A 22,567-nucleotide genomic window follows, 5' to 3' on the forward strand; every position below is an offset into this window, starting at 1 on the left:
TACAGAATGAATAGCACTGTTTTTCAATGAATAATGATATAAGGCATCTCGCAAACTATTCCTTTTTTTCTCAGTGAATGTGTGTATAAAAAGAATGATCAGCCAATGCTTATTGTGTTTAATTTGGAATATTTTGAGATTTCTTGTGTAGTGGATTTGCACTGTCTATCAATTAACTGATGCTATTGGGCATTCACTATAAAAAAAGCAAATTCTGGTACATGTACAATTTCCACTTCTACAGAATGAAGTAACAGTAGGGAGCTGACTGATTAGCTCTGTTTCATATGTACTGGTACACGTGTTTGAGTTACAGCTTATTTGGATTAAAATCTGGAATATGTGGCACAACTTTTGGACATTATAGTACTGTAGTGGATTACTGACAGCATTGTGATCATTTCATTCCATTGTGCTAGATATTGAACCTACATCTTCATATTTTTTTTTCTCAAGTGATATTTTTGCTATGAAATGACTTCATAATATGTTTGTGTGTCTCTATTGTCCAATAGATATTTTACAAGCTTAATTGCAATTAAATCTCTTTTATGTTTCAATATGTTAGCTATAAGACATAGCACTTACATCTCTTTCATGCTTGAATATATCAATTGTTCTTTGGAGGTATTGCTGACTTCTTTCAAGCCAACTTGTTGCTTTTGTTGTGGATAATTATTTAGCAAGAGTTTCTAGCCATATTTGTACTTTTCAGAATGCTGTCAGCACAGCTTAGATGAATCTTCATTGCTAAATAATTATTTGACCAGATTTTCACAAATTTTTAAGCAAAAGACTCACAATTGAACTCGCAGGAAATTTTGCCAAGAAAGCGTCAAAATATTTGTTTAAGGCTGTGAATGTTTGTCTACTTGTATCAGCAATGATTTTTCTTTGATTAAAAGATTTCCTGTGGCTTGAAATTCGAATTGTTTATTAAAAGCTATGAAGTTTGATTCCAATTTATGATACTTATCCTTTTTTTGCAACTTATCATTTAACCGCAAAGAAAAATGTTGCTGTGGTCTAGCAGTTTAATATATACATTGGATTAAAATCAGTGTGAAAATTATATTATGATTAAACGATTGCCATGTTATATTGGTTAAACCCTAAATGTTTGGCCTACTGTGAAATAATATGTATGTACTGTTTCGAACACGTGAAACTTTTTTAAAGCTAACTTTATACGGAATCGTTACTTATTCAATTAATTAGCATCCAAGATGGGTATTTTATTGTGCTGGCCTTTCTATAGTTCTGATTCTTAATTGTCTTTAACAGGCCATTAGGTTGATGTTTTATTATCATGGCCTTAGAATGAAATTGTCACTTCATTGTATAGATGGACACTTTATTGTTCCAGTATAGAAATGAAATCAACACTTCATTGTGTTAGTAGTAGCATGTGCTAATAGTTGCAAACGTGAAGAAAGAGTATGGAACTTGTTAACGGCTGTCATCAAAGCAAATTTTGATTGAAATTTATTGATATTATTGGGTTTCATTTTGACTGAGGCATGAAAATTGCCAATGTTATTCTTCAGGTGCTGAAGATTAATTACGAAAATTAATTATTTAATGTATTGAGTTTTCTTTGGAGGTTCATTACAAACAAATATGATTAAAAGGATAATATTTGAGCTGTTTATTTTTCATTATGATCGTAAATGATATTACGGACTGGTACAATACCTCCAATTTATTTTCTCATTTGGTGTTTGATCGTGGATGGTAATTGTCAATTAAAAATCGTTGGAAATATTTGATTTTGTAATTAGAGATTTTTAATCAGTTTTCCTGAATATGGCTGAGGAAGTTGACAACGTGATAGGATTTATGTGGATGTGATGCTGCTTAATTATTCAAAGATGTATCTGAATTTATACTAAATGACTGAATTATTGAAAAGATGATCTTTAGAAGTCTTATCTTAATTTAGCACTTCATTTTGTTAGAGGATGGCTTACAATAATTCGATTCATATAAGATTTTTGTAAAAATAAGCAGTAGACTCGCTATGCATGTATTGGAATACCTATGAATATTTTGTGCCATTGTCAACTCACTGTGGATATTTATTATGTATGATGTTCATTTTTTTTTAATTTTGAATTAACTGTTAAGGGCTTATGCATGGCAGTTCTGTGGGGACATTGAGGCAGCAAGCATTATTTGGATTTCACTTTGATGGAAAGTATGGTGAATAAGCTTAGTTTTGAATAAAAATTTAGTGAGAATTTATATTCCATTCATAGTTTAAATAGATATACACAGTCTTCATGATTAATTAGTAGTCAAAGCTCGAGGCTAGTAACTCAGGCGGACCTGTACATTCTCCACTTTAAATACGGGCCAGTTATATCTACATAAAAATTCTCCAAAATACAGTTTGGAGCCATGGTTTTAAATGTTTTGTTTACTGTGAAGACTGTATTCAATAACTTAGCATCTTCTTAAAGCAGCATTTTACTTCATTCATTGTACTTTCTGGCTTTGAACAATGTGATTGTCTCATGAAGGCCAGAAGATAGAAGATATCATTGATGAAAAGACAATTATGTGATTTTTTTCGAAAATTAAGAGCAGGATTTATATTCAACCTCACCAAGTGAATATTGTGGTGCCTATTAAATATTGAATTTTTTATCTAACGTAAAGTTGACAAATGTTGGATTATTTTAGTGACGGTTTTTATAAATGTGATACTAAGTTAGCTAAGTCTGCAGTTAGAACCAGGCGCTATGCTAGACGCAGATCTGCTATCACTGAGGTAAAAGAAAAGAACTTATGACTACAGAGTTATTCACCTTTATCTAACATAAAACTATCTGTGTTTTAAGATTTTATTTGTCAAAACATTCCAATTTCTGCAGAAAAACTTCAGATAAAAAAATTCTCACAATATCTATTTAGACTCAGATAACCTGAGTCAGAATCAAAGTTTTCTTCCTGGACAAATATTTTGGAAATTTATTTTGAAAAATTTCTACTTGCAAATTAAGAGGAAATAAAGCATGATAAACAAAACTTTTCTTCTCTTAAGTATCAGTCTTTGTAAGAATCCTGCTAATTCTGTAATATGTGATACACCCCCAAAAAGATTACACATTTTATTTTTGTTATTAAGTTGCTTTATAGGTCTGTATGATGAAATATATAATTATTCATTCCAATCTGTCTGCTCTTAAAAGATAATCCACATTGAAAATCCAACAGTTTCTATTGTATTTTAGTGTCATTTACAGAGTTATCTCCCTTAATTTTGAATTCTACAGTACATTCTATTTAGTTTTTATCTCCTAAGAACAGGGTTTATATGAAAAGTCAGATGATAATTCCTGTTTACTATGGCATTTTAAACAATATATCAAAAATTAAAAAAAAGGTAGGTTTTCCAACCATGAATCACATTTTTACTTAGATTTTATGTGTCCTGATGCACAGGACATGGGAATTCTGTAGTAGAACACTGAATATGTATTTTGTTGTCCAGCAGATGGGGCAGTGCATGGGGAAATTGAGCTTCTTCCTCTTGTCCATGTCGACTTACAAATGTACATAGTGCAGATCAGATCCAGGGACTACAAAACTAGAAAAAATACTTATGCCTTAGAATATTTTACTACATGTATTTGAAATGTCAGATTGGAATCACCATGAAAATTAAAAATATTCTTTAAATTTACATGAAGTTAAAAAAGATTCCAATGGAAGGTACAGGGTTCCAATGGGGTTTATTTGCTTCTACAATGAAACCTGTCAGAAGTGAACCCTCATAATCTAAAAACCTGTCCAAACCAGACACTTTTTTCTAAAGTACCTTATACCAAAAACCTGTCCAAACCAGACACTTTTCCCTAAAGTACCTTATATCAAAAACCTGTCCAAACCAGACACTTTTTCCTAAAGTACCTTTACATAAAAAACCTGTCCAAACCAGACATTTTTTTCTAAAGTACCTTTATACCAATTTAAATGTAATTTGAACCTTGGTAAACCAAACACCCATCTAAACTGAACCCATATTAAAGTTCAAAAGTTCAGACAGGTTTCCAGATCTTTCAGGATTCAGATCATACAGGATTCATTGTATGATGAGTTTGACAACTTTTATGTGGACTATTTTGATGGACTATTTTGATGTGATGCTGGTCTATTTCAAGTTTTTGATTTAATACTGCATCAGACAAGAATATTAAAACCTATTTTATATTTCAGGTTTTGTCACTCGGTGCAGATGTACTGCCAGAGTACAAACTACAGTCGCCACGGATACCAAAATGTACAATACTCCATTACTCGCCATTCAAAGCAGTTTGGGACTGGATTATTTTACTCTTAGTGATATATACTGCCATTTTTACTCCTTACGTTGCAGCATTCTTGTTGAGCGAGGAGAAAAAAAACAAAGACCAGTCTGTACAAGATCGGTATTCTGACCCATTGACGATTATTGATCTTATTGTTGATATTATGTTCATTGTTGATATTTTGATTAATTTCCGGACGACTTATGTAAATAAGAATGATGAAGTCGTCAGTCACCCAGGAAAAATCGCCGTTCATTATTTTAAAGGATGGTTCCTGATTGATGTGGTGGCAGCCATACCTTTCGATTTGTTATTATTTGGATCTGAAACTGATGAGGTAAATATTTCAAAACAGTGAAATCTGTCTGAATCAAACCCCTTAGGCTACCTTTTTTTTTTAAAGATAGTACTTGTTTGAAGTCTCTACTGTGCAGCAATATACCTTCATCTCCTGCATATGGTGTTTATGTTTCACAATTGATTTGCTACACTAGAGCAAGAACTAACTACTCTGATTTCCCTGAACGCCATGAATATCTGTGTAACAGACTCCTGAATCAGGGGTTTGAGGAAATGCGTATTAAAAGGTCTCTTACCAAATTTGTTTTTAGATATCAATCCTTGGTTGAAAAATACTCAGTTTCTTCTAAAACAAAAGTAATGATTGTTTTTTTTTTGAATTGTTCTTTGTGCTGCATGTGACATAGCATGCAAATGCTTTAAATCACCACTGGTATAGTCACTCCACTATTGAAGAGGGAGGTTTAGTGTGCCGTAAAACCTAGATTAAACCCATCATTTCGTCTGAAGTGCCTGTACCAAGTCAGGACCATTGTGGTACCAGCTGCTCCGGTTGTGTAATATCTATTTTGCCAGATTTATTTTGGACATGAAACGGATTAGTATTCAGTATTTTGTTATTACTCTTATTTAGCCCCCTTTGGTAGCATATAATATATATGATATACTGTTAAGCGTAGGAACAGATATATATTAGTCTATACTACCAATAGGTAGATTGATTTCAAATTATTCAGGTGAGGCATATGCTGAAATGGATTTTGGTTGCCATCCAATGTTAACTATATTTTTACAGCTTGGAGTATACCTAATAAAAAACATGCAGCTTCATGAGTTCTTATATTTTTCAGACCACAACACTTATAGGATTACTCAAAACAGCGAGGCTTCTTCGTCTCGTCAGAGTGGCCAGAAAACTTGACAGATACTCAGAGTATGGAGCAGCCGTACTCATGTTACTTATGGCAGTATTTGCCCTCATTGCTCATTGGTTGGCGTGTATTTGGTATGCAATTGGCAATGTGGAACGTCCCCATTTAGAAAGTCCGAAAATAGGATGGCTTGATGAACTAGCTACACAGACTCATCAGTACTATGTGAATGATACTGGAGGACCTACGATAAAATCTAAATATGTGACAGCACTCTATTTCACATTTAGCAGTTTGACGAGTGTAGGGTTCGGCAATGTTTCGCCAAATACTAATTCCGAAAAGATATTTTCCATTGTGATTATGTTGATTGGATGTAAGTATTTTAAGCCAGTTTACTTTAATGCTCCATGAGTGATAAAGAATATTTGAAATAATCCACATTTTGATAGGAGAGCACAATATTTGCCATCCTAATCTTGATTTGAACTCTTGGTAGTGAAATTAAAATATTGACCTGCTCACAGATATAAAATCCAAAGTTGACTGCTCTCCCACTCTTGATTATAAAATTTAAAGTTAAATTGGCTCATTCTGAATGTGGAAATTGAAATTTTTCTATTTCTCTTGATTGTAAAACATGGATTTTGATCTTGCTCACTGAAAAACTGAATGTTGAAAATTTATTATCTTCAGTAGAGTAATAGTTTGAATTTTCCAAAATGAAGGAAAATCTGTGGACACATGATTTTTGTGGAAGAGCCATTTAGTTTTTTTATTATTATTATACAACTCATGAGTAATTCTTTGGTTGTATGATGGTATGGTTCTGTCATTTTCCATGTCATCCTCTGGTAATGTGATGTCTAATTCTCTGCAATACATGAACATTAATATTTTTACTTTTTACATACGAATTATACAGAAATATCAAAATCTCTTACTCAGTGACTATTTGATAACTCACTCCTATCTGCAGGTATAATGTCCGGTATAATGCATACAGTAACTTCTTAATTTTCAATATCATTTGGATATTAAATCTAAAGAAACTAAAAGAGCTTCTTGGGGCCAAAAAAAACAAAACAAATGAGAGTTTACATAAGCTAGGCTTATCTGTGGGTGAAACAATGTGAAAAAAAAACACACTAAGTCCTTCCATGAAATCTTATTCAAATTTTTATCTTAAATGCTGAAAATGACAGTCATTTCTTTTTTAGGTGTATGATGGAGATGGATACTAGTTTTCTACACAATGTGTCATGGACATGATAGATCAGTGTAGATTTGTTGAAAATGCAGGATCCAAAAACAATGCACACACAAAATGTGCAAATTTGAATCTTACAGCACATACACTGATGATGTTCAGGGAGTAGAGTTGGTCTTTCTTTGATAACATGATTATTACATGATGAATTTCCCTATGGAGTTGACTGGACAATTGAGAAGGAGATTTAAACTTTCTATCAATATCACATCAATTGTCCTATAAACTACCTGAGGGAAGTTCTTCAAGTGATGGTTGTTAAATCAATTGAAGACCAACTCTTTCTCCTGAATATTATCATTAAATGCACTGTAATTGTTTGGTCCTTTTCATCAGCTCTTATGCGTGTGAGTATCTTTGGTAATGTTTCTATTCTATTTTCAGCTCTGATGTATGCCAGTATCTTTGGTAATGTTTCTGCAATCATTCAGCGACTATATTCTGGTACATCTAGATACCATATACAAATGATTCGTATTAAAGAATTTATCCGCTTTCATCAAATTCCAAACCCTCTTCGACAAAGACTTGAGGAGTACTTTCAGCATGCTTGGTCATACACCAATGGGATTGATATGAATATGGTAAGGAGGTCAAAGGTCATGTGAGAATGTACCGTGTTTGTGTCACATACACCTGTAAGTCTATACTTGAAGTAAATCTTCTTTAAGTGTATTTTCTCCTGCTTTGCATGAAAACATTACTTGCAAAGGAGTAGAGTCAATAAGACTGTCAAATGGCCCAAAAATTCAGAATTACTTTGGACATAGGTGGTATGAACCTCACTTTGCTTTTCCAAATTTTGTTATGAGATGGAAAAGTTGGGAAAAAACCTTCAAACATCACTTTTGGGTGAAGGAAAAAAAAATGATCAAGTTTACTGGATAATGAAACATATTCTACAAGTTCCTACTTACCTGATTACTTATTGATGCCAAATGCAGATTTGCAGATTTATTCTCAAGTGCAATATGACCATGTAAATTATAGTTATGTCTTGTTTTTCCCTGTCTGTCAGTCTGTCTGTCCTTCTTTCTGTCTGTCACATTTTTGTAAGTGCAACTTCTCCAAAACTACTCTACCAAATTTCATGAAACCTTGAAGGTAGTTAGGACATAATATGTACTTGTGCATATCACCATGAATTTATAATCCACTGAACTTTATAGGAGTTATTTGCACCTACCTGTTCAGTCTGTTTACTTAATTTTTCCTCTAACTAGATTAATCAAACTAGAGTTTTATTTTTCAGGTTTTGAAGAGTTTTCCAGAATGTTTGCAGGCAGACATTTGTTTACATTTAAATAAAAACTTAATAAGTAACTGTACAGCATTTAAAGGTAAGGCAACTTCCACTAGATCTAATGGCGGTGCTGGAAATATATTTGGAATAAAAAGGCACTATAGAAATTTTCAAGAAATTAAATAGGCAGGACTGTCCATCAGGGGGAAAGAGGGCAGAACCCATATTTTCTCAAATTAAGGATGGGAAAAAATATTCACACCCACCCCAATTTTGTTTAAGACAATTGAACAAAAAATATGTTTTTGCCTTATGATTTCCCAAAAATTATAACACCTCATAAAATTATTTTTTCTGTTTTTCATGAAAATTTAGGATCAATGTATTGTTTGGAATGTGATAACTTTCTATGTTTTTATTAAACTGTTTTTATACCTTAAAAAACAATGCTAAATGTAAGGAACTTTTCAAAGGCTTCTGATAATTTTTGTGATAGTCAGTATATTGCTAAAAACATGTATATGTCACAGATGAATTAAAGAAGACTTCAGTTATTTGATTTTGGTGGGAAAAGGGGGGTGGACTTTGGGAAATTGTTCTACATGAATTTGAGATTATCAACTTTTGCATGACTCATAGGTCAACCTGTACCTTAATCCTTTATAATTTACAGGGGCCAGTCCTGGATGCCTTAGGGCATTGTCAATGAAGTTTAAGACAACCCATGTTCCCCCTGGGGATACACTCGTCCATCGGGGAGACGTCTTAACAGCATTGTATTTTATATCGAGAGGATCCATAGAAATTCTACGTGAAGATATAGTAGTAGCTATTTTAGGTAAGATGAATTGCTTCTTACATAAGTGAAGATCAAAGATCATGTTATCTTTCATTAGTTAAACAATTCAAGTCTACTTGACAAGTGGAGTGTACCCAAGTCTACTTGACAAGTGGAGTGTACCCAAGTCTACTTCACAAGTGGAGTGTACCCAAACGAGTAAAAAGACCAAGATCAAATTTCTCTAACAAGTGAAAGACAACTCGATCTGTGATCCGCAACGAGTCTAATTACCTGTTTTTTCTCTGAGACAAATAGAATTTGTTTGCTTCTCCTAGAGAAACATGGTTTATAGTGATGTTAAATTTTTTCTTGGCTATGTTTTGGATATGTCTATGAAGCTGCCATTTTCAAGACGTTTCATTGATTAAAAGAATCATTTTTGATGAGCGTGTGTGACCTCAACTTACATGGGTCAATCCAACTCAAAAAGGGCCAGAAGAAATTGTAATCTAGTTATAACACAACCACATTTGTTGTCTCAAGACAGTCTGGAAGCCTCAAGTCTTGGAGGTTGTTGGTTGGATCCCCAGCCTCAAGTCTTGGAGATTGTTGGTTGAATCTCCAGCCTCAAGTCTTAGAGGTTGTTGGTTGGATCCCCAGCCTCAAATCTTGAAGGTTGTTGGTTGGATCTGCAGCTTCATGTCTTGGAGGTTGTTGTTGGATCCCCAGCCTAATCAGATCAAAGAAATTAGTAGTCACTGCTTTTCTTCCAAACAAGCAGTATTTAGGGGAAAGAGTGACAAATGGTCAGCTTGCTGTCAAAAATAATGTGTTTGAGTGGGATGCCATGCCTTCCTGTCTGCAGATAGTGTACTAGTGTCGAATCTTGGAGGTTATACATGTAGGTCAGATCCCTTGCCAAATCAGACCAAAAAAAATTTGTAGCCACTGCTTCTTTGCAGTATCTAGATAACAGAGTGATGACTGGTTGGTTTGGTGACAGAATAATGAATGAGTGGGTGGGCATGCCTTCTTACATCTTTTTCTGCTGTGAGCTAGCAAAATAAAGATCCAATATAGGATGTTTGATTAATACAAAACAGGGTCTGTTTGATTGGTCAAATGTTCTCATTCTGAAATGAATGAAAATCTACTTTGGGACGTTAAACCACAATCAATCAATCACTAAATCAATCTAGTTGCCCATGTAAACACACAACCTCCATTTGACTTATATTAAATGTGACATTGTAGTTTTTGAACTAATAGCTACTTTTTCAGCAGCATTTACTCTCAGAAGTTAGGTTATTTTTAGGTAATTTTTAAGCCACACTTTAATTTTTCAACTTGCTTAATGTTTATGTAATTATATGCAAACAAATATATGAGAGTTATTCGGGCCAAGACGTAATAATAGTCTTGTTATTTCAGGAAAAGATGATGTATTTGGAGAAAATATATGTCAACATAAAACCGTTGGGAAATCAAGTTGCAATGTACGTGCCTTGACCTACTGTGACCTGCATAAAATTCATCGAGATGATATACTCGAAATCCTTGATATGTATCCAGAGTTTGCTGAACTGTTCATAAAGAATTTAGAGGTGACATTTGACCTACGAGATGTAAGTGTAAATTTTTTTTATGCCTGTCGTTCAGTAAAATGCGTTGTAGGATACCCCTTACCATCTTAGTGTAAGGTTAAAATCATAGTAAAGGATTATTGGAAAATTACATTCAGCTTATATCAAGCACATTGTGAGCTCAACAGCTTTGAGTGTGTATGGGAAAATAGCAATCCCTGTGATTGTTAATTTTTATCATTGAAAATATACAGTCATTTTCAATGTACTGCTGTATTGTTTTCCTGCTTCATGTAACATTCATGGAATAGTTTGGGACAGGTTGCACACACACTTACAGGTGTACTAACGCATCTGTTTTCGCTGTTCCACTTACTGCTCAATAATATAACATGCCTTGGAAAAGATATACCCCTGACTGTATTTGTCAATTGAAGCGTAGCCTTTCTAAGATAGAAAAGGCAATCATATTTGAAATCTGTGTGCATTTGTTTACTTCTCAGGTTATGTGTAAAATATTCCGTGGAGAACTGCTATATTTACGGACTTTGTACACATTCTGAATTAGATCCACTAAATCTCAGAAGGATAAAGGTTGAACTGCTGGTAAAGTTAGAAATGTTGAATCTCTCAGTGCTCGCTTCTATAGGCAATATACATGCCTACACCATATTATTTCAACTTAAATCATAGTCATGGTAATGTCTATCAACAAAATTGTTAATTTAATTAAATTTATGTATACCTGTTAACATTTGGAACAGTCCATGTTGAATATATCTCCCCAATTGACACAGTGTAATTTAGGAGTTTTTTACATCAATCAATTTTTTATGTAAAAATTCAATTACACAGTTTTTTTTTCACAGGAAGCATAATAATTTTCACCAAACACCTCCCACAGATCTTACATTTTGATGTGGGAGATTCTAAATTTTTCATTGATATTTTGGAAGGGGAAAGCAGGTGTGTTTGATGTATTTTGTTTTACCTACAGGAAGAATTAGTAGTTAGAACTAGTCATGAACAGAATCAACACAGATCAACACTTCGTCAACGAAGAGCAAATAAGTCTTTCCATTCATCTTCAGGATCTCAAGGTATTCAGTGCTTCAATGCTTTGATTTGTTGAGTTCATTGATTAAAAAAATTATTAGTTAAATCAACGGAAAGTACATGTAAAGCGATACAAAAGGTATTTTGGAGGGGATATTATATTCCTACTCATTAGAGTAGGGGAATATTTCAGTCATCTAGTTGCTCTGTCCATCCATTTCAATTTTCTGTATTAGATTTTTAGCGTCTATTGGAGTGAAAGCTTAGATATATTGAATATAATAAGCGGGGATATATTGCAATGATCTTGTTTGTCCTTCTTGCATGATAGCTTGCAACATATTTCCCTTTTTGAGGTTCCTCACTTATCTACTTCCCATTTACAGTATGACACAGTAAATTTTAGGTGCTGAATAATTTAAATTTTCATAATAGATTTCTTGGTCTTCAGTTGGAGGAAATGCTTTTATATTTAGTATATTGCTTTTACAAGAGACTTGTACAGTGTGTCTCTTTTTTATGGGAGACTTGTACAGTGTATCTCTTTTACAGGAGACTTATACAGCATGTCTCTTTTACAGGACACTTGTACAGTGTGTCTCTTTTACGGAAGACTTGTACAGTGTGTCTCTTTTACAGGAGACTTGTACAGGGTGTCTCTTTTCCAGTTTACATGCATATCTTCTTCCTGTTTACCAAACTTAACTTTACAGAATAGTGGAGTGGGGGGATTTCTTACCAATATCTTGTTATTTGAAAGGTACCAATTTTTGTTGTTTTTGCCATTTTCCAATTTTCACTTCTTCTTATTATTTTTTACCCTAAGATATATTATATTCTTCAACAATCTTTCAGATGAACCAGAATATAAATTCCGACCGTCTCGAGCAAAGAGGTTACGTCGACACATGAGCCACGAGGATGGTCCAACGATGTCTATGTCATTTGACTCTAGTGAAGAAGACATTCGTGAGAGTGGAGTAGGAATCCTCGAGTTTTCTCCTGCCAAAGCAGGACAAGATATTATTCCTGTGAAATTTGATGATTTTGAAAGTAAAGAAGAGAGAAAAAGACCTTCTGGCTTTGGTTCCTCTATTGTGGGTAAGTTACCCTACCGGTGCACCTGATCCATGCTCCCAGTTTTTAGTGGAGTCCGAGTTGCTCATTGCCTTTTGTTACTTTGTATGTATGATTTTCGTTACTTCATGTTCTTTGTTGTGTATGTCTGTTTTCCATGTCTGCTCTTTGTCCCTGGATTACATTCTTTTGATTACCGCTATAACCTTGGTTCCCTTGATTATTCTTATATACATACAGTTGACCTCAACTTTGATGTAGTGAAACGTCTTCACCAAACCTTGATAAAATCTTCTTAAGTTTGTTTTACACTGCCAAAAGACATCAGCAATAAAAATACAGAAGCGTCAGTAGTGGTATGACTCAAAGACGTCAAGATCCAAAAACACTGAATAATACATAATGTAGCAAACTTAATGAAAATGATTACACATAAAAACTGAAGATACAAGACTTAACACTAAAAACTAAAGCACTAGAACTCCCACAAAAAACCAGGAGTGATATCAGAAGCTAAAGGAAGGGTAAGCATGCCTTGCTCTGCCAGATTGCAAGTGAGTATAATCCAGTAATAATGTAGTAACAATAATCCAGTTCCTTGACGTGTGTCAATTATTAAATAGTGAATATAATTAACCAAAACAAAAACAAAAACAAACAGAAAACAGAAAATGCAGCATTTTGTAAAATAATATAGTTTAGTCAGTTTTTTTTCTCTATTTTGATTCCATTCTCTCACATTTTGATAATTTGTTCATTGCATTTTTTTTCTTCAGTCTGATTTAGATTAAGTATTTGATGGTGCTTTCATCTAATGTTTCCTAAAACAACAAATACTCAGATATATTTCATATATTCTTTCACCTTTTTTTTCAAAAACCAATCAATTAAATTTTTTCAACATTAATCAATTAATGAGTTGTAAGTACAGAAAACAATGTTATAGTAAGCTATTTCTGCAGGAACGTTCATGAATACAAAAATGTATATACCAGTCATGAAAATAAGTCGTGTAATTTTGAAAGGCAGGTTTTATGAATTGCCTTAAGATTCGATTTCAATTACGTTTCAATATTTTTTTCAGGTGCTTTGGCCAATGTTAATAGTTTAGTGAATGCTGTGACAGGGAGGTATGAACACCAGGGTAAACAAACAGATCAAGATGCTACACCTCTACTTCAGGAGCACAGTCAAAGTTCAGACTCTCAGGTAGGAAAGTTTGCATAGCTCAGATTCTCAGATAGGAAAGTTTGCATAGCTCAGATTCTCAGGTAGGAAAGTTTGCATAGCTCAGATTCTCAGGCAAATTCAGATTCCTAAGCTTGAAAGCCCTTAAAATTTTGATTCTAAAGCATAAATATTCCTAACATTGGGATACTCAAGCAAAGTTTAGATTCTCAGTCATATAAGTCCTTAAAGTTCAGATTCCAAGGCATAAATGACACTTAAGTTTGTATTCTCAGGCATGCAAGTCCCTAAAGCTGGGATTCTCAGGCAAGTTCTGATTATCAGGCAGGAAAGTCCCAAAGTTCAAGTTCTCAGGCATAAAAGTCCTTAAGGCTCACATTCTAGGGCACAAAAATCACTTAAGTTGCAGACATTAAAGTATTAACAGTGTCTTTATTTATAGATAATATAGTCAGATAATTTAATAATATCTTTAATTTAGGATGCTCCATTTAAATTTTATGCTATATTATATATATATGAAGAAGGGTAATAACAGAATTACAGAACTGTTAAACCCTATGAAATGGTCAAAAATAAAGTTTGCATATCAAGTGACAATATCAAGATATATAAACTGGAAAGTTGACTACCACCACAATGATCCTGATTTGATACAGGTATAAACTTGGTTTTATTGTGCAGTAAACCTCCTGCTTCCATTTCGGTTAATTATTTTTGGTATATTTTAACAATATTAACGAGTAGCATAAAATTGCCACCCGTTGAAATAGTTAAGATCTGTAGTCAAAATAGTTAAGAGGATATGAACAATAATTAAGTGAAAATAAAAGAAACTAAATATAATTAAAAATCCAAGAAGACAAGTCTTGAACTTTGTGGGAAAGGCATGTCAAGTTCAAGATGAAATAATTATATACATGGAGTTTAGTTATCTGCTTTAGGAAGTTGTCAATGTGTTTTGTCTACATTTGGTACATGTATATGTTCAAGACAAATAGTTATATTCAAATTTTTCAGAGGAGGGTAACCTCTAGTTCAAGTGTGCCAAAGTCAACCTCCTCCATGACACTACCAGTGTCCAGTCCCTCTACACACTCTCAGTTTGAAGACTGTCAGGGAGGTCAACAGTTCATTCCTGTGTCAGAGGTGTTTCAAACTTCTGAGGGACATACAAGCCCTCAAGATGTGGAGAAACGATTAGATGAATTAACTAGGTAAGACTTTTGACTACAAAACATGAAAAACTGTAAAGCTTGCGGTATATTTAAAGTTGTTTTTACTATTGTTTTCTGTGAATGTTTTTTATACCCCACCACAAAAGTGGCAAGGTATTATGTGATATTCTCTGAAAATTTGCCTGTCCACCTGACCTTCTATTTCCTGGAGGCAGTTTCCAGATGATAAATTGAGCGCAGTTGTTAACTAATACAAAACACAGGTTACGATTAATTTTCAGCATAATTTTGAGCTAATCTATTTTTGAACATTTTACCTATTTTTGGCACAGTATCACTTAATGTTCCATTAATATCTTTTTTTTTTATGGGTTGAAAATTTTGTGTTTTTTCTTGTATAAATTGGTTATAATGTAATTTTCATGTTCCCAAAATACATTGGGTATACTGTTAAATTATTTGGGATAATAATTTATAGGTTTTTTTTATTATTAAACTTTCTGTTGCGAATATATATAAAATATTCATTCACAGCAAAAAATGAATAGGTCAAATAAGACAAACGTGATGAATAATGTCAATAATATAAAAAGTATACAATGTTTCTTATACAAAAAGATCTGCTTTATGTGTTTATAAACAAAGTGATGCAAACTAATCAGATTTGATTAATATATGTTTCTGTATACATATCATAATCATATTTTCATCAGATAATCATATGTTTTTCACAAACATACGTTTATATTTAACAGGCTAATATTTACATTTGAAAACGATATAATAATGGTATGACTATCATACAGGTATCTTAAATACTGTTTTGTGTAAGAATCAGGCAATGGCTGGCACATCATAATTCTCAATTTGTTTTTTTTTTTTACTTGAATATATTCAATACATAAAGAAAACAACAAAAAATCTATTTAGATTTATCATGGAGCATCTGTGACTTAGATATTTTTGGCTGCATGCTTATATAGGGAAAAAGTACAGGAAAATTTTCCCACCATTTTTCTATAGTGCATTTCAACAAAATTTGACCTATCAATATCTTACAAATGCAAATTTTACAAACACTTTGATGGTTATTTCTGGAGGTTATTAGGTATAAATACTTGGATAATGCAATAAGACCTCTGCATTTTTTGTTCATATACCACACCTTATACACATTTTGCCTGATTCTTAGACAGAAAAGTATTTCATTATCAAATGATTATCATGGTTATTGTATGTGGCACTTTTTTAGTAGCACTCCAGCTAAGAATCATGAAAAATGTGATACATGGTTTAAAAGCCTACATTTTTTTATTTTTGATATTTTGTTTAAAATGCTTAAGGTAACAGAAAGTAACATGTGGATTTTCATAGAAGCTGTGTTAATAAATGATATAAGTTGTATAGAATGTACTCTAGAATTCAAAATTAAGGGAGATAACTTTGTTAATGACACTAAAATACAGTAGAAACCATTGGATTTTCAATTTGAATTATCTTCTAAGAGCTGACAGATTGGAATGAATAATTATACGTTTCATCATATAGACCTATAAAGCAACTTAATAACAAAAATAAAAATGTGTAACCTTCTTGGGGGTGTATCACACATTACAGAATTAGCATGATTCTTGCAAAGACTGATACTTAATTTTAGCTGTGTTTGTGTCCACGAAAAAAATATTGTGAAAAACTAACATGAAGGAAGTTTAACTCTTGTGATTTGTTCCTTTAATCAGATTGTACTAATCTAATTTTAGACAACTCAGTAGACTCGAGAAAAAGATGTGCTCAGATATATCAATGATCCTGAATATTTTACGAACACAGTTAGGTCCATCAAATGCCATCAACTCAGATACCCAGGAATCACCTCCAGATGGCAACCTTCCTCCACCTCCAGACTATAACCAAATTAGTGAGTTTGATGACGACACTGTATCAAGTCCTGGTTCCCTGTCCACTGATGCTGCTCAACTAGGGTACCAGGAGAGATTGGTATGTAAGTGTTCATTTTCTCTTCTTTTTATATACATGATATATATTGTGCCTTATTTATAAAGTTTGCTGTCAACTCAAAAACTATTGTTACAAATTTTAGACAAATGTTAAATAAGTGTTATACAGTGATACATATTTTATACCCTGTATAAACCCAAAACCTGCCTAAACCAGACACTTTTTGATTTTTTTTATATAAATTTGAATGTATTTTGAACCTGGGCAAACAAAACACGTGTCTTAATTTAACAAATTCTACTGTTCAAAAGGGGGTTGGATATTAACAGGTTGTATTTTATAAATTACTTGAAAACAAGACAATCCAATACAACATACATGTTAAGGAAAACCTAGGCTTTAACAAATTGTAAGGTTAAGTACTGTTCTTTTTTAAGTTTTAAGTAAATTTTAATAGTAAAGTAAATGATGTTATAGTAAGCTTTGTCTGCAGGTACTTGAGTTACGGCATTACCAGGTACAAATGGAAGTGACTATCTGGACAAGGAGGCACACCTTTGTGACTTTGATACCATAGTACAATGAAACTTGAGTAAACGAAACCATGAATAATCTGAAATCCTGTCGAAATCAGTCACTTTTTTATCACCCTTCACATCAGTTTCATTGTATTTTGAACCTGGTTAAACCAACACCTGTCTAAAGTGAACAATATTTACTGTCAAAAAGGGATTTGGTTTAGACAGATTTCACTGTATATTTTTGCAGGTATTGACATACCTTCTTATTTGAGATAAGGTTCTGAAGAAGAGTTACAAGTTTTTTGGAATAGCTTTTTCTAACAAATATAGTACATGTCAAAACCAAGCTGCTTTTAGACTTGTTTAGTTTAAACAGGTGTTTAAAATACATTGAAAATAAAATTCATGTAAGAAATGTCTGGATTCAACAGTTTTTTTTGGATTATTCAGACTTTCTTTTTGACAGTTTTTTGGCTTATTCAGGCTTTGGTTTTAGACAGTTGCTTTGGATTATTCAGGCTTTGGTTTAGACAGTTGCTTTGGATAGTTCAGGCTTTGGTTTAGACAGTTGCTGTGGATTATTCAGACTTTGGTTTAGACAGTTGCTTTTGATTATTCAGGCTTTGGTTTAGACAGTTGTTTTGGATTATTCAGGCTTTGGTTTAGACAGGTTTTTTTTATTATTCAGGCTTTGGTTTAGACAGTTTTTGGATTATTCAGGCTTTTGGTTAGTCAGTTGCTTTGAATAATTCAAGCTTTGGTTTAGACAGGTTTTTGGATAATTCAGGCTTTGGTTTAGACAGGTTTTTGGATTATTCAGGCTTTGATTTACACCGGTTTTACTATTCATTGTATAAATAATTTTTTAAATGTGAACAGAACCACCTTAATGATCTCAGAGTAGCGGGCTCACCTCGAGTGTGGGATTAGATTCCTGGCCAAGTTATACCAAAGGTTTCAAGTTGGTCGTCACTGTTTCCCTTCTTATCTCATGGTATTTAAGAAAATTGAGTGATGGCTGGTTGGTTTAGAGAATAATGTTTCAGAGTGGCAGTCTTCATGGTTAAGCAGTAGTTCGAAGCCCAAAGCTTGTCAACGTGGAGGTGGGCATGTAAAATTAACTACTACAGACCAACAGTCACTGTATACAAATATCTGAAAAATGTATATCGGGCCTGTGAGTAAGTTTTGAAAACTGGAGATGTGACTACCTGTGGGCTGTTGCTTCTTTCAGAATGAAAATCTTGATGAGCTTGTCAGACTAGTACAAAGTCTATTCCATTTGTCAGTATTTGAAATGCAAATATCTACCATAGGATGATAAACCATAATCAATCAATCAATTTACATATAGAATATTGAGCATTCAATATCATTTATTTTCATTTTGATTTTTGTAGGATGATCAGTCTGCTACATCACCATGGGAACTAAGATCTAGGTCGGCTCCAGAATCGCAGGGGCAGCAACCATTCTCTAAGCATGGAGAGCTGGAAACGGGCTGGATTGGCCATGCTAATGATCTTAATGTTTTATCTACAAATATGATTCACAATCAAAGTAATAAACATATGGGCAATTTTAAAATACTTTGCCCAAATGCTTGTAGCAATGTTTCACCAGCAGGCCAGATAGTAAATACCAATCTCACAGGAAAATGCAACGTTGCTGCACCAGCTAGAGATGGCAGCAATGTTATTTCACCAACCTCAGATAGCAGCAATCTTATATCACCGGCTGGAAACATGTGTAGTCTAAACTCCCCTGTAACATATAGCAGCAATCTTATATCACCGGCTGGAAACATGTGTAGTCTAAGCTCCCCAGTAACTTTTAGCAGCAATCTTTCGTCACCTTCTTCAGGTTGTAGCAATCACCATTCACCAACTGGGCACTTTAACAACCTCTCTTCCAATGTGGGAGAGTGCATCAATGCAGATAGCAGCAATCTTACTTCGCCAACTAATTACAGTAGTAATCTTACATCCTTTGTTGCTGATAGCAGCAATCTTACTTCGTCAAATACTTACAGTAGTAATCTTACATCACCTGTTGCTGATAGCAGCAACTTTACTTCATCGAATACTTACAGTAGTAATCTTACATCCCTAGCTGCAGATAACAGCAATCTCACTTCGCCAACTAATTACAAGAGCGATCTCACAACAACGGGTACAGATGACAACAGTTTCTCTTTGCCCGCTGAGAAGTCTTTGTGCCACTCTCTTCCTGATATTGACTCCCTTAATACAGATTTTAAAGATACCAATATTCTATCTACAAATACTTGCACATACAGTTTACCTTTAAATAGCAATTCAGATCATGTGACTTCATTGACAAATAATATTACTGAATCACCGTCAATAGCTAACAAACAAAGTTTGTCAGAAACTGCCTCGTGTTCAAACAGTCGGCCAGACTCTGAAGCACCAGAAAGCACCTGCTCTCCCAATGTTTTAAATCATTCAACAGATCATACTCAGCAGAATTCAGAGACACCAGAAAACAGTAACATTCTTTTGACTGATATCAAACATCATACCATAGTATAGCATGGTTGTGTTTATTTGTCAGAAGGGGGGGATATGGAAACTTTTGTTCCAGTTTTGTTGGAACCAATTGACAAAAATGGGTAAAAAGTAGTCTGTATCTCCTTTTTGCTGGGAAGCATTGTTTCTTTTGTGCAATGTTTATTCAAACATTGAGCAAATAGAACCCCCTTTCCAAAATATCTTGAGTCTCTGCCTGTGTGTTAATTAATTGTTTATACTTGACACATCATTCCTGAGTGAGAGTTTGCATGGATACTGGTTTTTATAAACTTGTACTTTTTATCTGTCAAATTCAATTTGATGCTGAAAGAATAATGTAGTTGTGCAATTTATCGCATTCTAGGTCAGGTATAAATATGAGGTATGATTGATTTTTATAACCCCCCACTCCTTGCAAAATGATGGGGGGAGGTGTATAGTGATAGGGGTGTTCTTCCATCCGTCCGTCTGTCCTTCTTCATTATACAGGGGTACACATCTCTTATTTATTTCTCCTCCTACACCAAAGAGTTGAATGAAACTTTCACAGAATATTAACTACATGTTCCTATTGTTCAACTCCTATTTAAGATTTTGATTCGGATGAATTTCAGGATTAAACTGTAGCAAAACATGGACGTTTTCATTTATGAATACGGGGATATTATCTGTTACTCCTCCTACACCACTGAATTTATTTATTTTTACAAGTATATGACACTGTGTATACTGTTTTGTTTGATTAGTTCTGCACATCAACAAAACATTGTTGAGTAAAAGCATTCATTGTTTTAAAGTTATATGCATTGAATTCACATGTTTATATTGCACTTTAATTTTATAGGGACTGTTAATGGTAGCAATTTCTGTTTGTATTGGCTCCTCGTCATCCTGTAATGCACACCAAGGATTTTTATGAACTAGAATGTATTTAACGTTACACTCAATTAGGACATTGAATTTGAGTAAACATATAACGTCATTTATTGTAGTTGCAAACATACAAGATACATCCCTTGAATGGTATAAACTTCTCATTTGCGCCATTAACCATCCCACATTCCCCATCCACCCCATCCCCATTCCTTATAGAGAATTTCCCAAATCCCATAGATAAATCGTCAATCCCCATATATAAATCCCCAACTCCATAGAATCCCTATTGAAATTTTCTCTATCAAATATTTACATTATCAATTTGAGTTGCATGTTTTAAAATGCTATTTTCAGTTAATTGGATATACTTTACATATAAATTCATACTTTAAAAACTTATATCTCCATCCTCCCAATTCAAAATCCTTATCCCCCCCCTTACACTATCCCAATTCCCCATTTTCCCATTTACCATAGAATGGGAAGTTTTCCCCATACCTTTACTGTATGTGAAAAAAATAAAACTGAATTATGACAATATTAACACTGAGTACAGCTCTGTCTTAAAACCAGGCAGACGCAAAGTACAGGCAGAATTTCCCTCCAGGTTTGTTATACTTTAACCAGTCAAAAATTGATTCATGATATATAGAAGATCAAATGAAATGAAGGCAGAAAGAGTTGTTTTAGAACATAACAATTTTCATTGATTATCTTGAGATATGATGAAACACCCCCTGCCTGATTTTTAGACAGACCCATACCTAACACTTGTTGATTTGTACATAATTGTTTACAGTTCTTATGTAATTTATTGTGTTTATTGTTTTGTATAAATATTAGTGAACTAGATTATGACTGTGTATTTATTCGTTCTCTTCTATTGTACAGTGATCACTATAGTTAATGTATAAATGACGAAAATGTTATGTACACATTGCACAATGATCTGTGCACATTGTATTATTATTTGTCCAGTTCATGATATTTGTTATAACCTTTCATATTATGTACATATTGTGCAATCTTTTATCGAGTTCATGATATGTTATATATACATTGTACAATGTTTTGTACAGTCCATGCAACTTAATGTACACATTGTACATTCTTGTACAGTACATGCTACATGATAAAATGTACATAATGTACACTCTGTACACTGTTTTGTACAGTACATGCTACATTATATACTTTTTGGAGAATGTTTTGTAGGGTCCGTGATACGTTATTTACACATTGTAAAATGTTTGTACAATTCATGCTATTTTATGTAAATACTGTACAATGTTTTGTACAGTTAATGATACATTATTTACACATTGTATATTGTTTGTACAGTCTAGGATACATTATGCACACATTGAACCATGTTTTGTACAGCCCATGCTTCATTTTGTACACATTGTACAATGTTTTGTACAGTTCATGCTACGTTACGTACACATAGTGCAATGTACTGTACAATGCACACTTTGTTATGTAAGGTCTTACCCGGAGTTATTAGTAGTGTGTGTATGGAGTGATGGTTTGTTAATAAAAATGTTTTGGTAGAGTTGTTTTTCTTTGAATACTGTACAAATTATTAAAGACCAGAGTAAATATTTCACGGAAATTATTTTTGTGTTTTTGACAGACCGCTAAAATTAGCACATTAATTTGAGAAAGTTACTTGCTACACAGTACTGGTCATCCTTTACAGTGTTTCAGTTTTCAATTTTTCGTACTTCGATAGATCAAATAGAAATATTAAGTCTATAGTCAGATAATTGTTGGGTTGTTTTTTTGTTTGTTTGTTTTTTTTTCAGAATATCCT

At 33.4% G+C, this 22,567-nt stretch overlaps 1 protein-coding gene across 4 annotated transcripts in view; it reads left to right on the forward strand.

The window, feature by feature from the left end:
• The window catches only part of LOC148602276 (voltage-gated inwardly rectifying potassium channel KCNH6-like), a 127,905-nt gene extending 105,601 nt beyond the window's left edge, over positions 1-22,304 (forward strand). For 3 of the 4 annotated variants that reach the window (XM_088553900.1, XM_088553901.1, XM_088553903.1), the window contains 12 exons: positions 4,222-4,650; positions 5,465-5,861; positions 7,140-7,339; positions 8,008-8,095; positions 8,672-8,836; positions 10,211-10,404; positions 11,360-11,462; positions 12,274-12,519; positions 13,580-13,704; positions 14,704-14,900; positions 16,622-16,859; positions 18,742-22,304. In XM_088553900.1, the coding sequence (XP_088410026.1) occupies positions 4,222-4,650; positions 5,465-5,861; positions 7,140-7,339; positions 8,008-8,095; positions 8,672-8,836; positions 10,211-10,404; positions 11,360-11,462; positions 12,274-12,519; positions 13,580-13,704; positions 14,704-14,900; positions 16,622-16,859; positions 18,742-19,896 (3,537 nt within the window). In that variant the 3' untranslated portion in view covers positions 19,897-22,304. Of the gene's footprint in view, positions 1-4,221; positions 4,651-5,464; positions 5,862-7,139; positions 7,340-8,007; positions 8,096-8,671; positions 8,837-10,210; positions 10,405-11,359; positions 11,463-12,273; positions 12,520-13,579; positions 13,705-14,703; positions 14,901-16,621; positions 16,864-18,741 lie in introns of all 4 variants that reach the window. The other variant, XM_088553904.1, reaches the window with a different exon arrangement.
• The last annotated feature ends 263 nt before the right edge of the window (positions 22,305-22,567 follow it).

The sequence above is a fragment of the Perna viridis genome, chromosome 11 (assembly GCF_037379345.1).
Source record: "Perna viridis isolate PV_CMFRI_1.1 ecotype Kerala chromosome 11, ASM3737934v1, whole genome shotgun sequence".
NCBI lineage: Eukaryota > Metazoa > Mollusca > Bivalvia > Mytilida > Mytilidae > Perna > Perna viridis.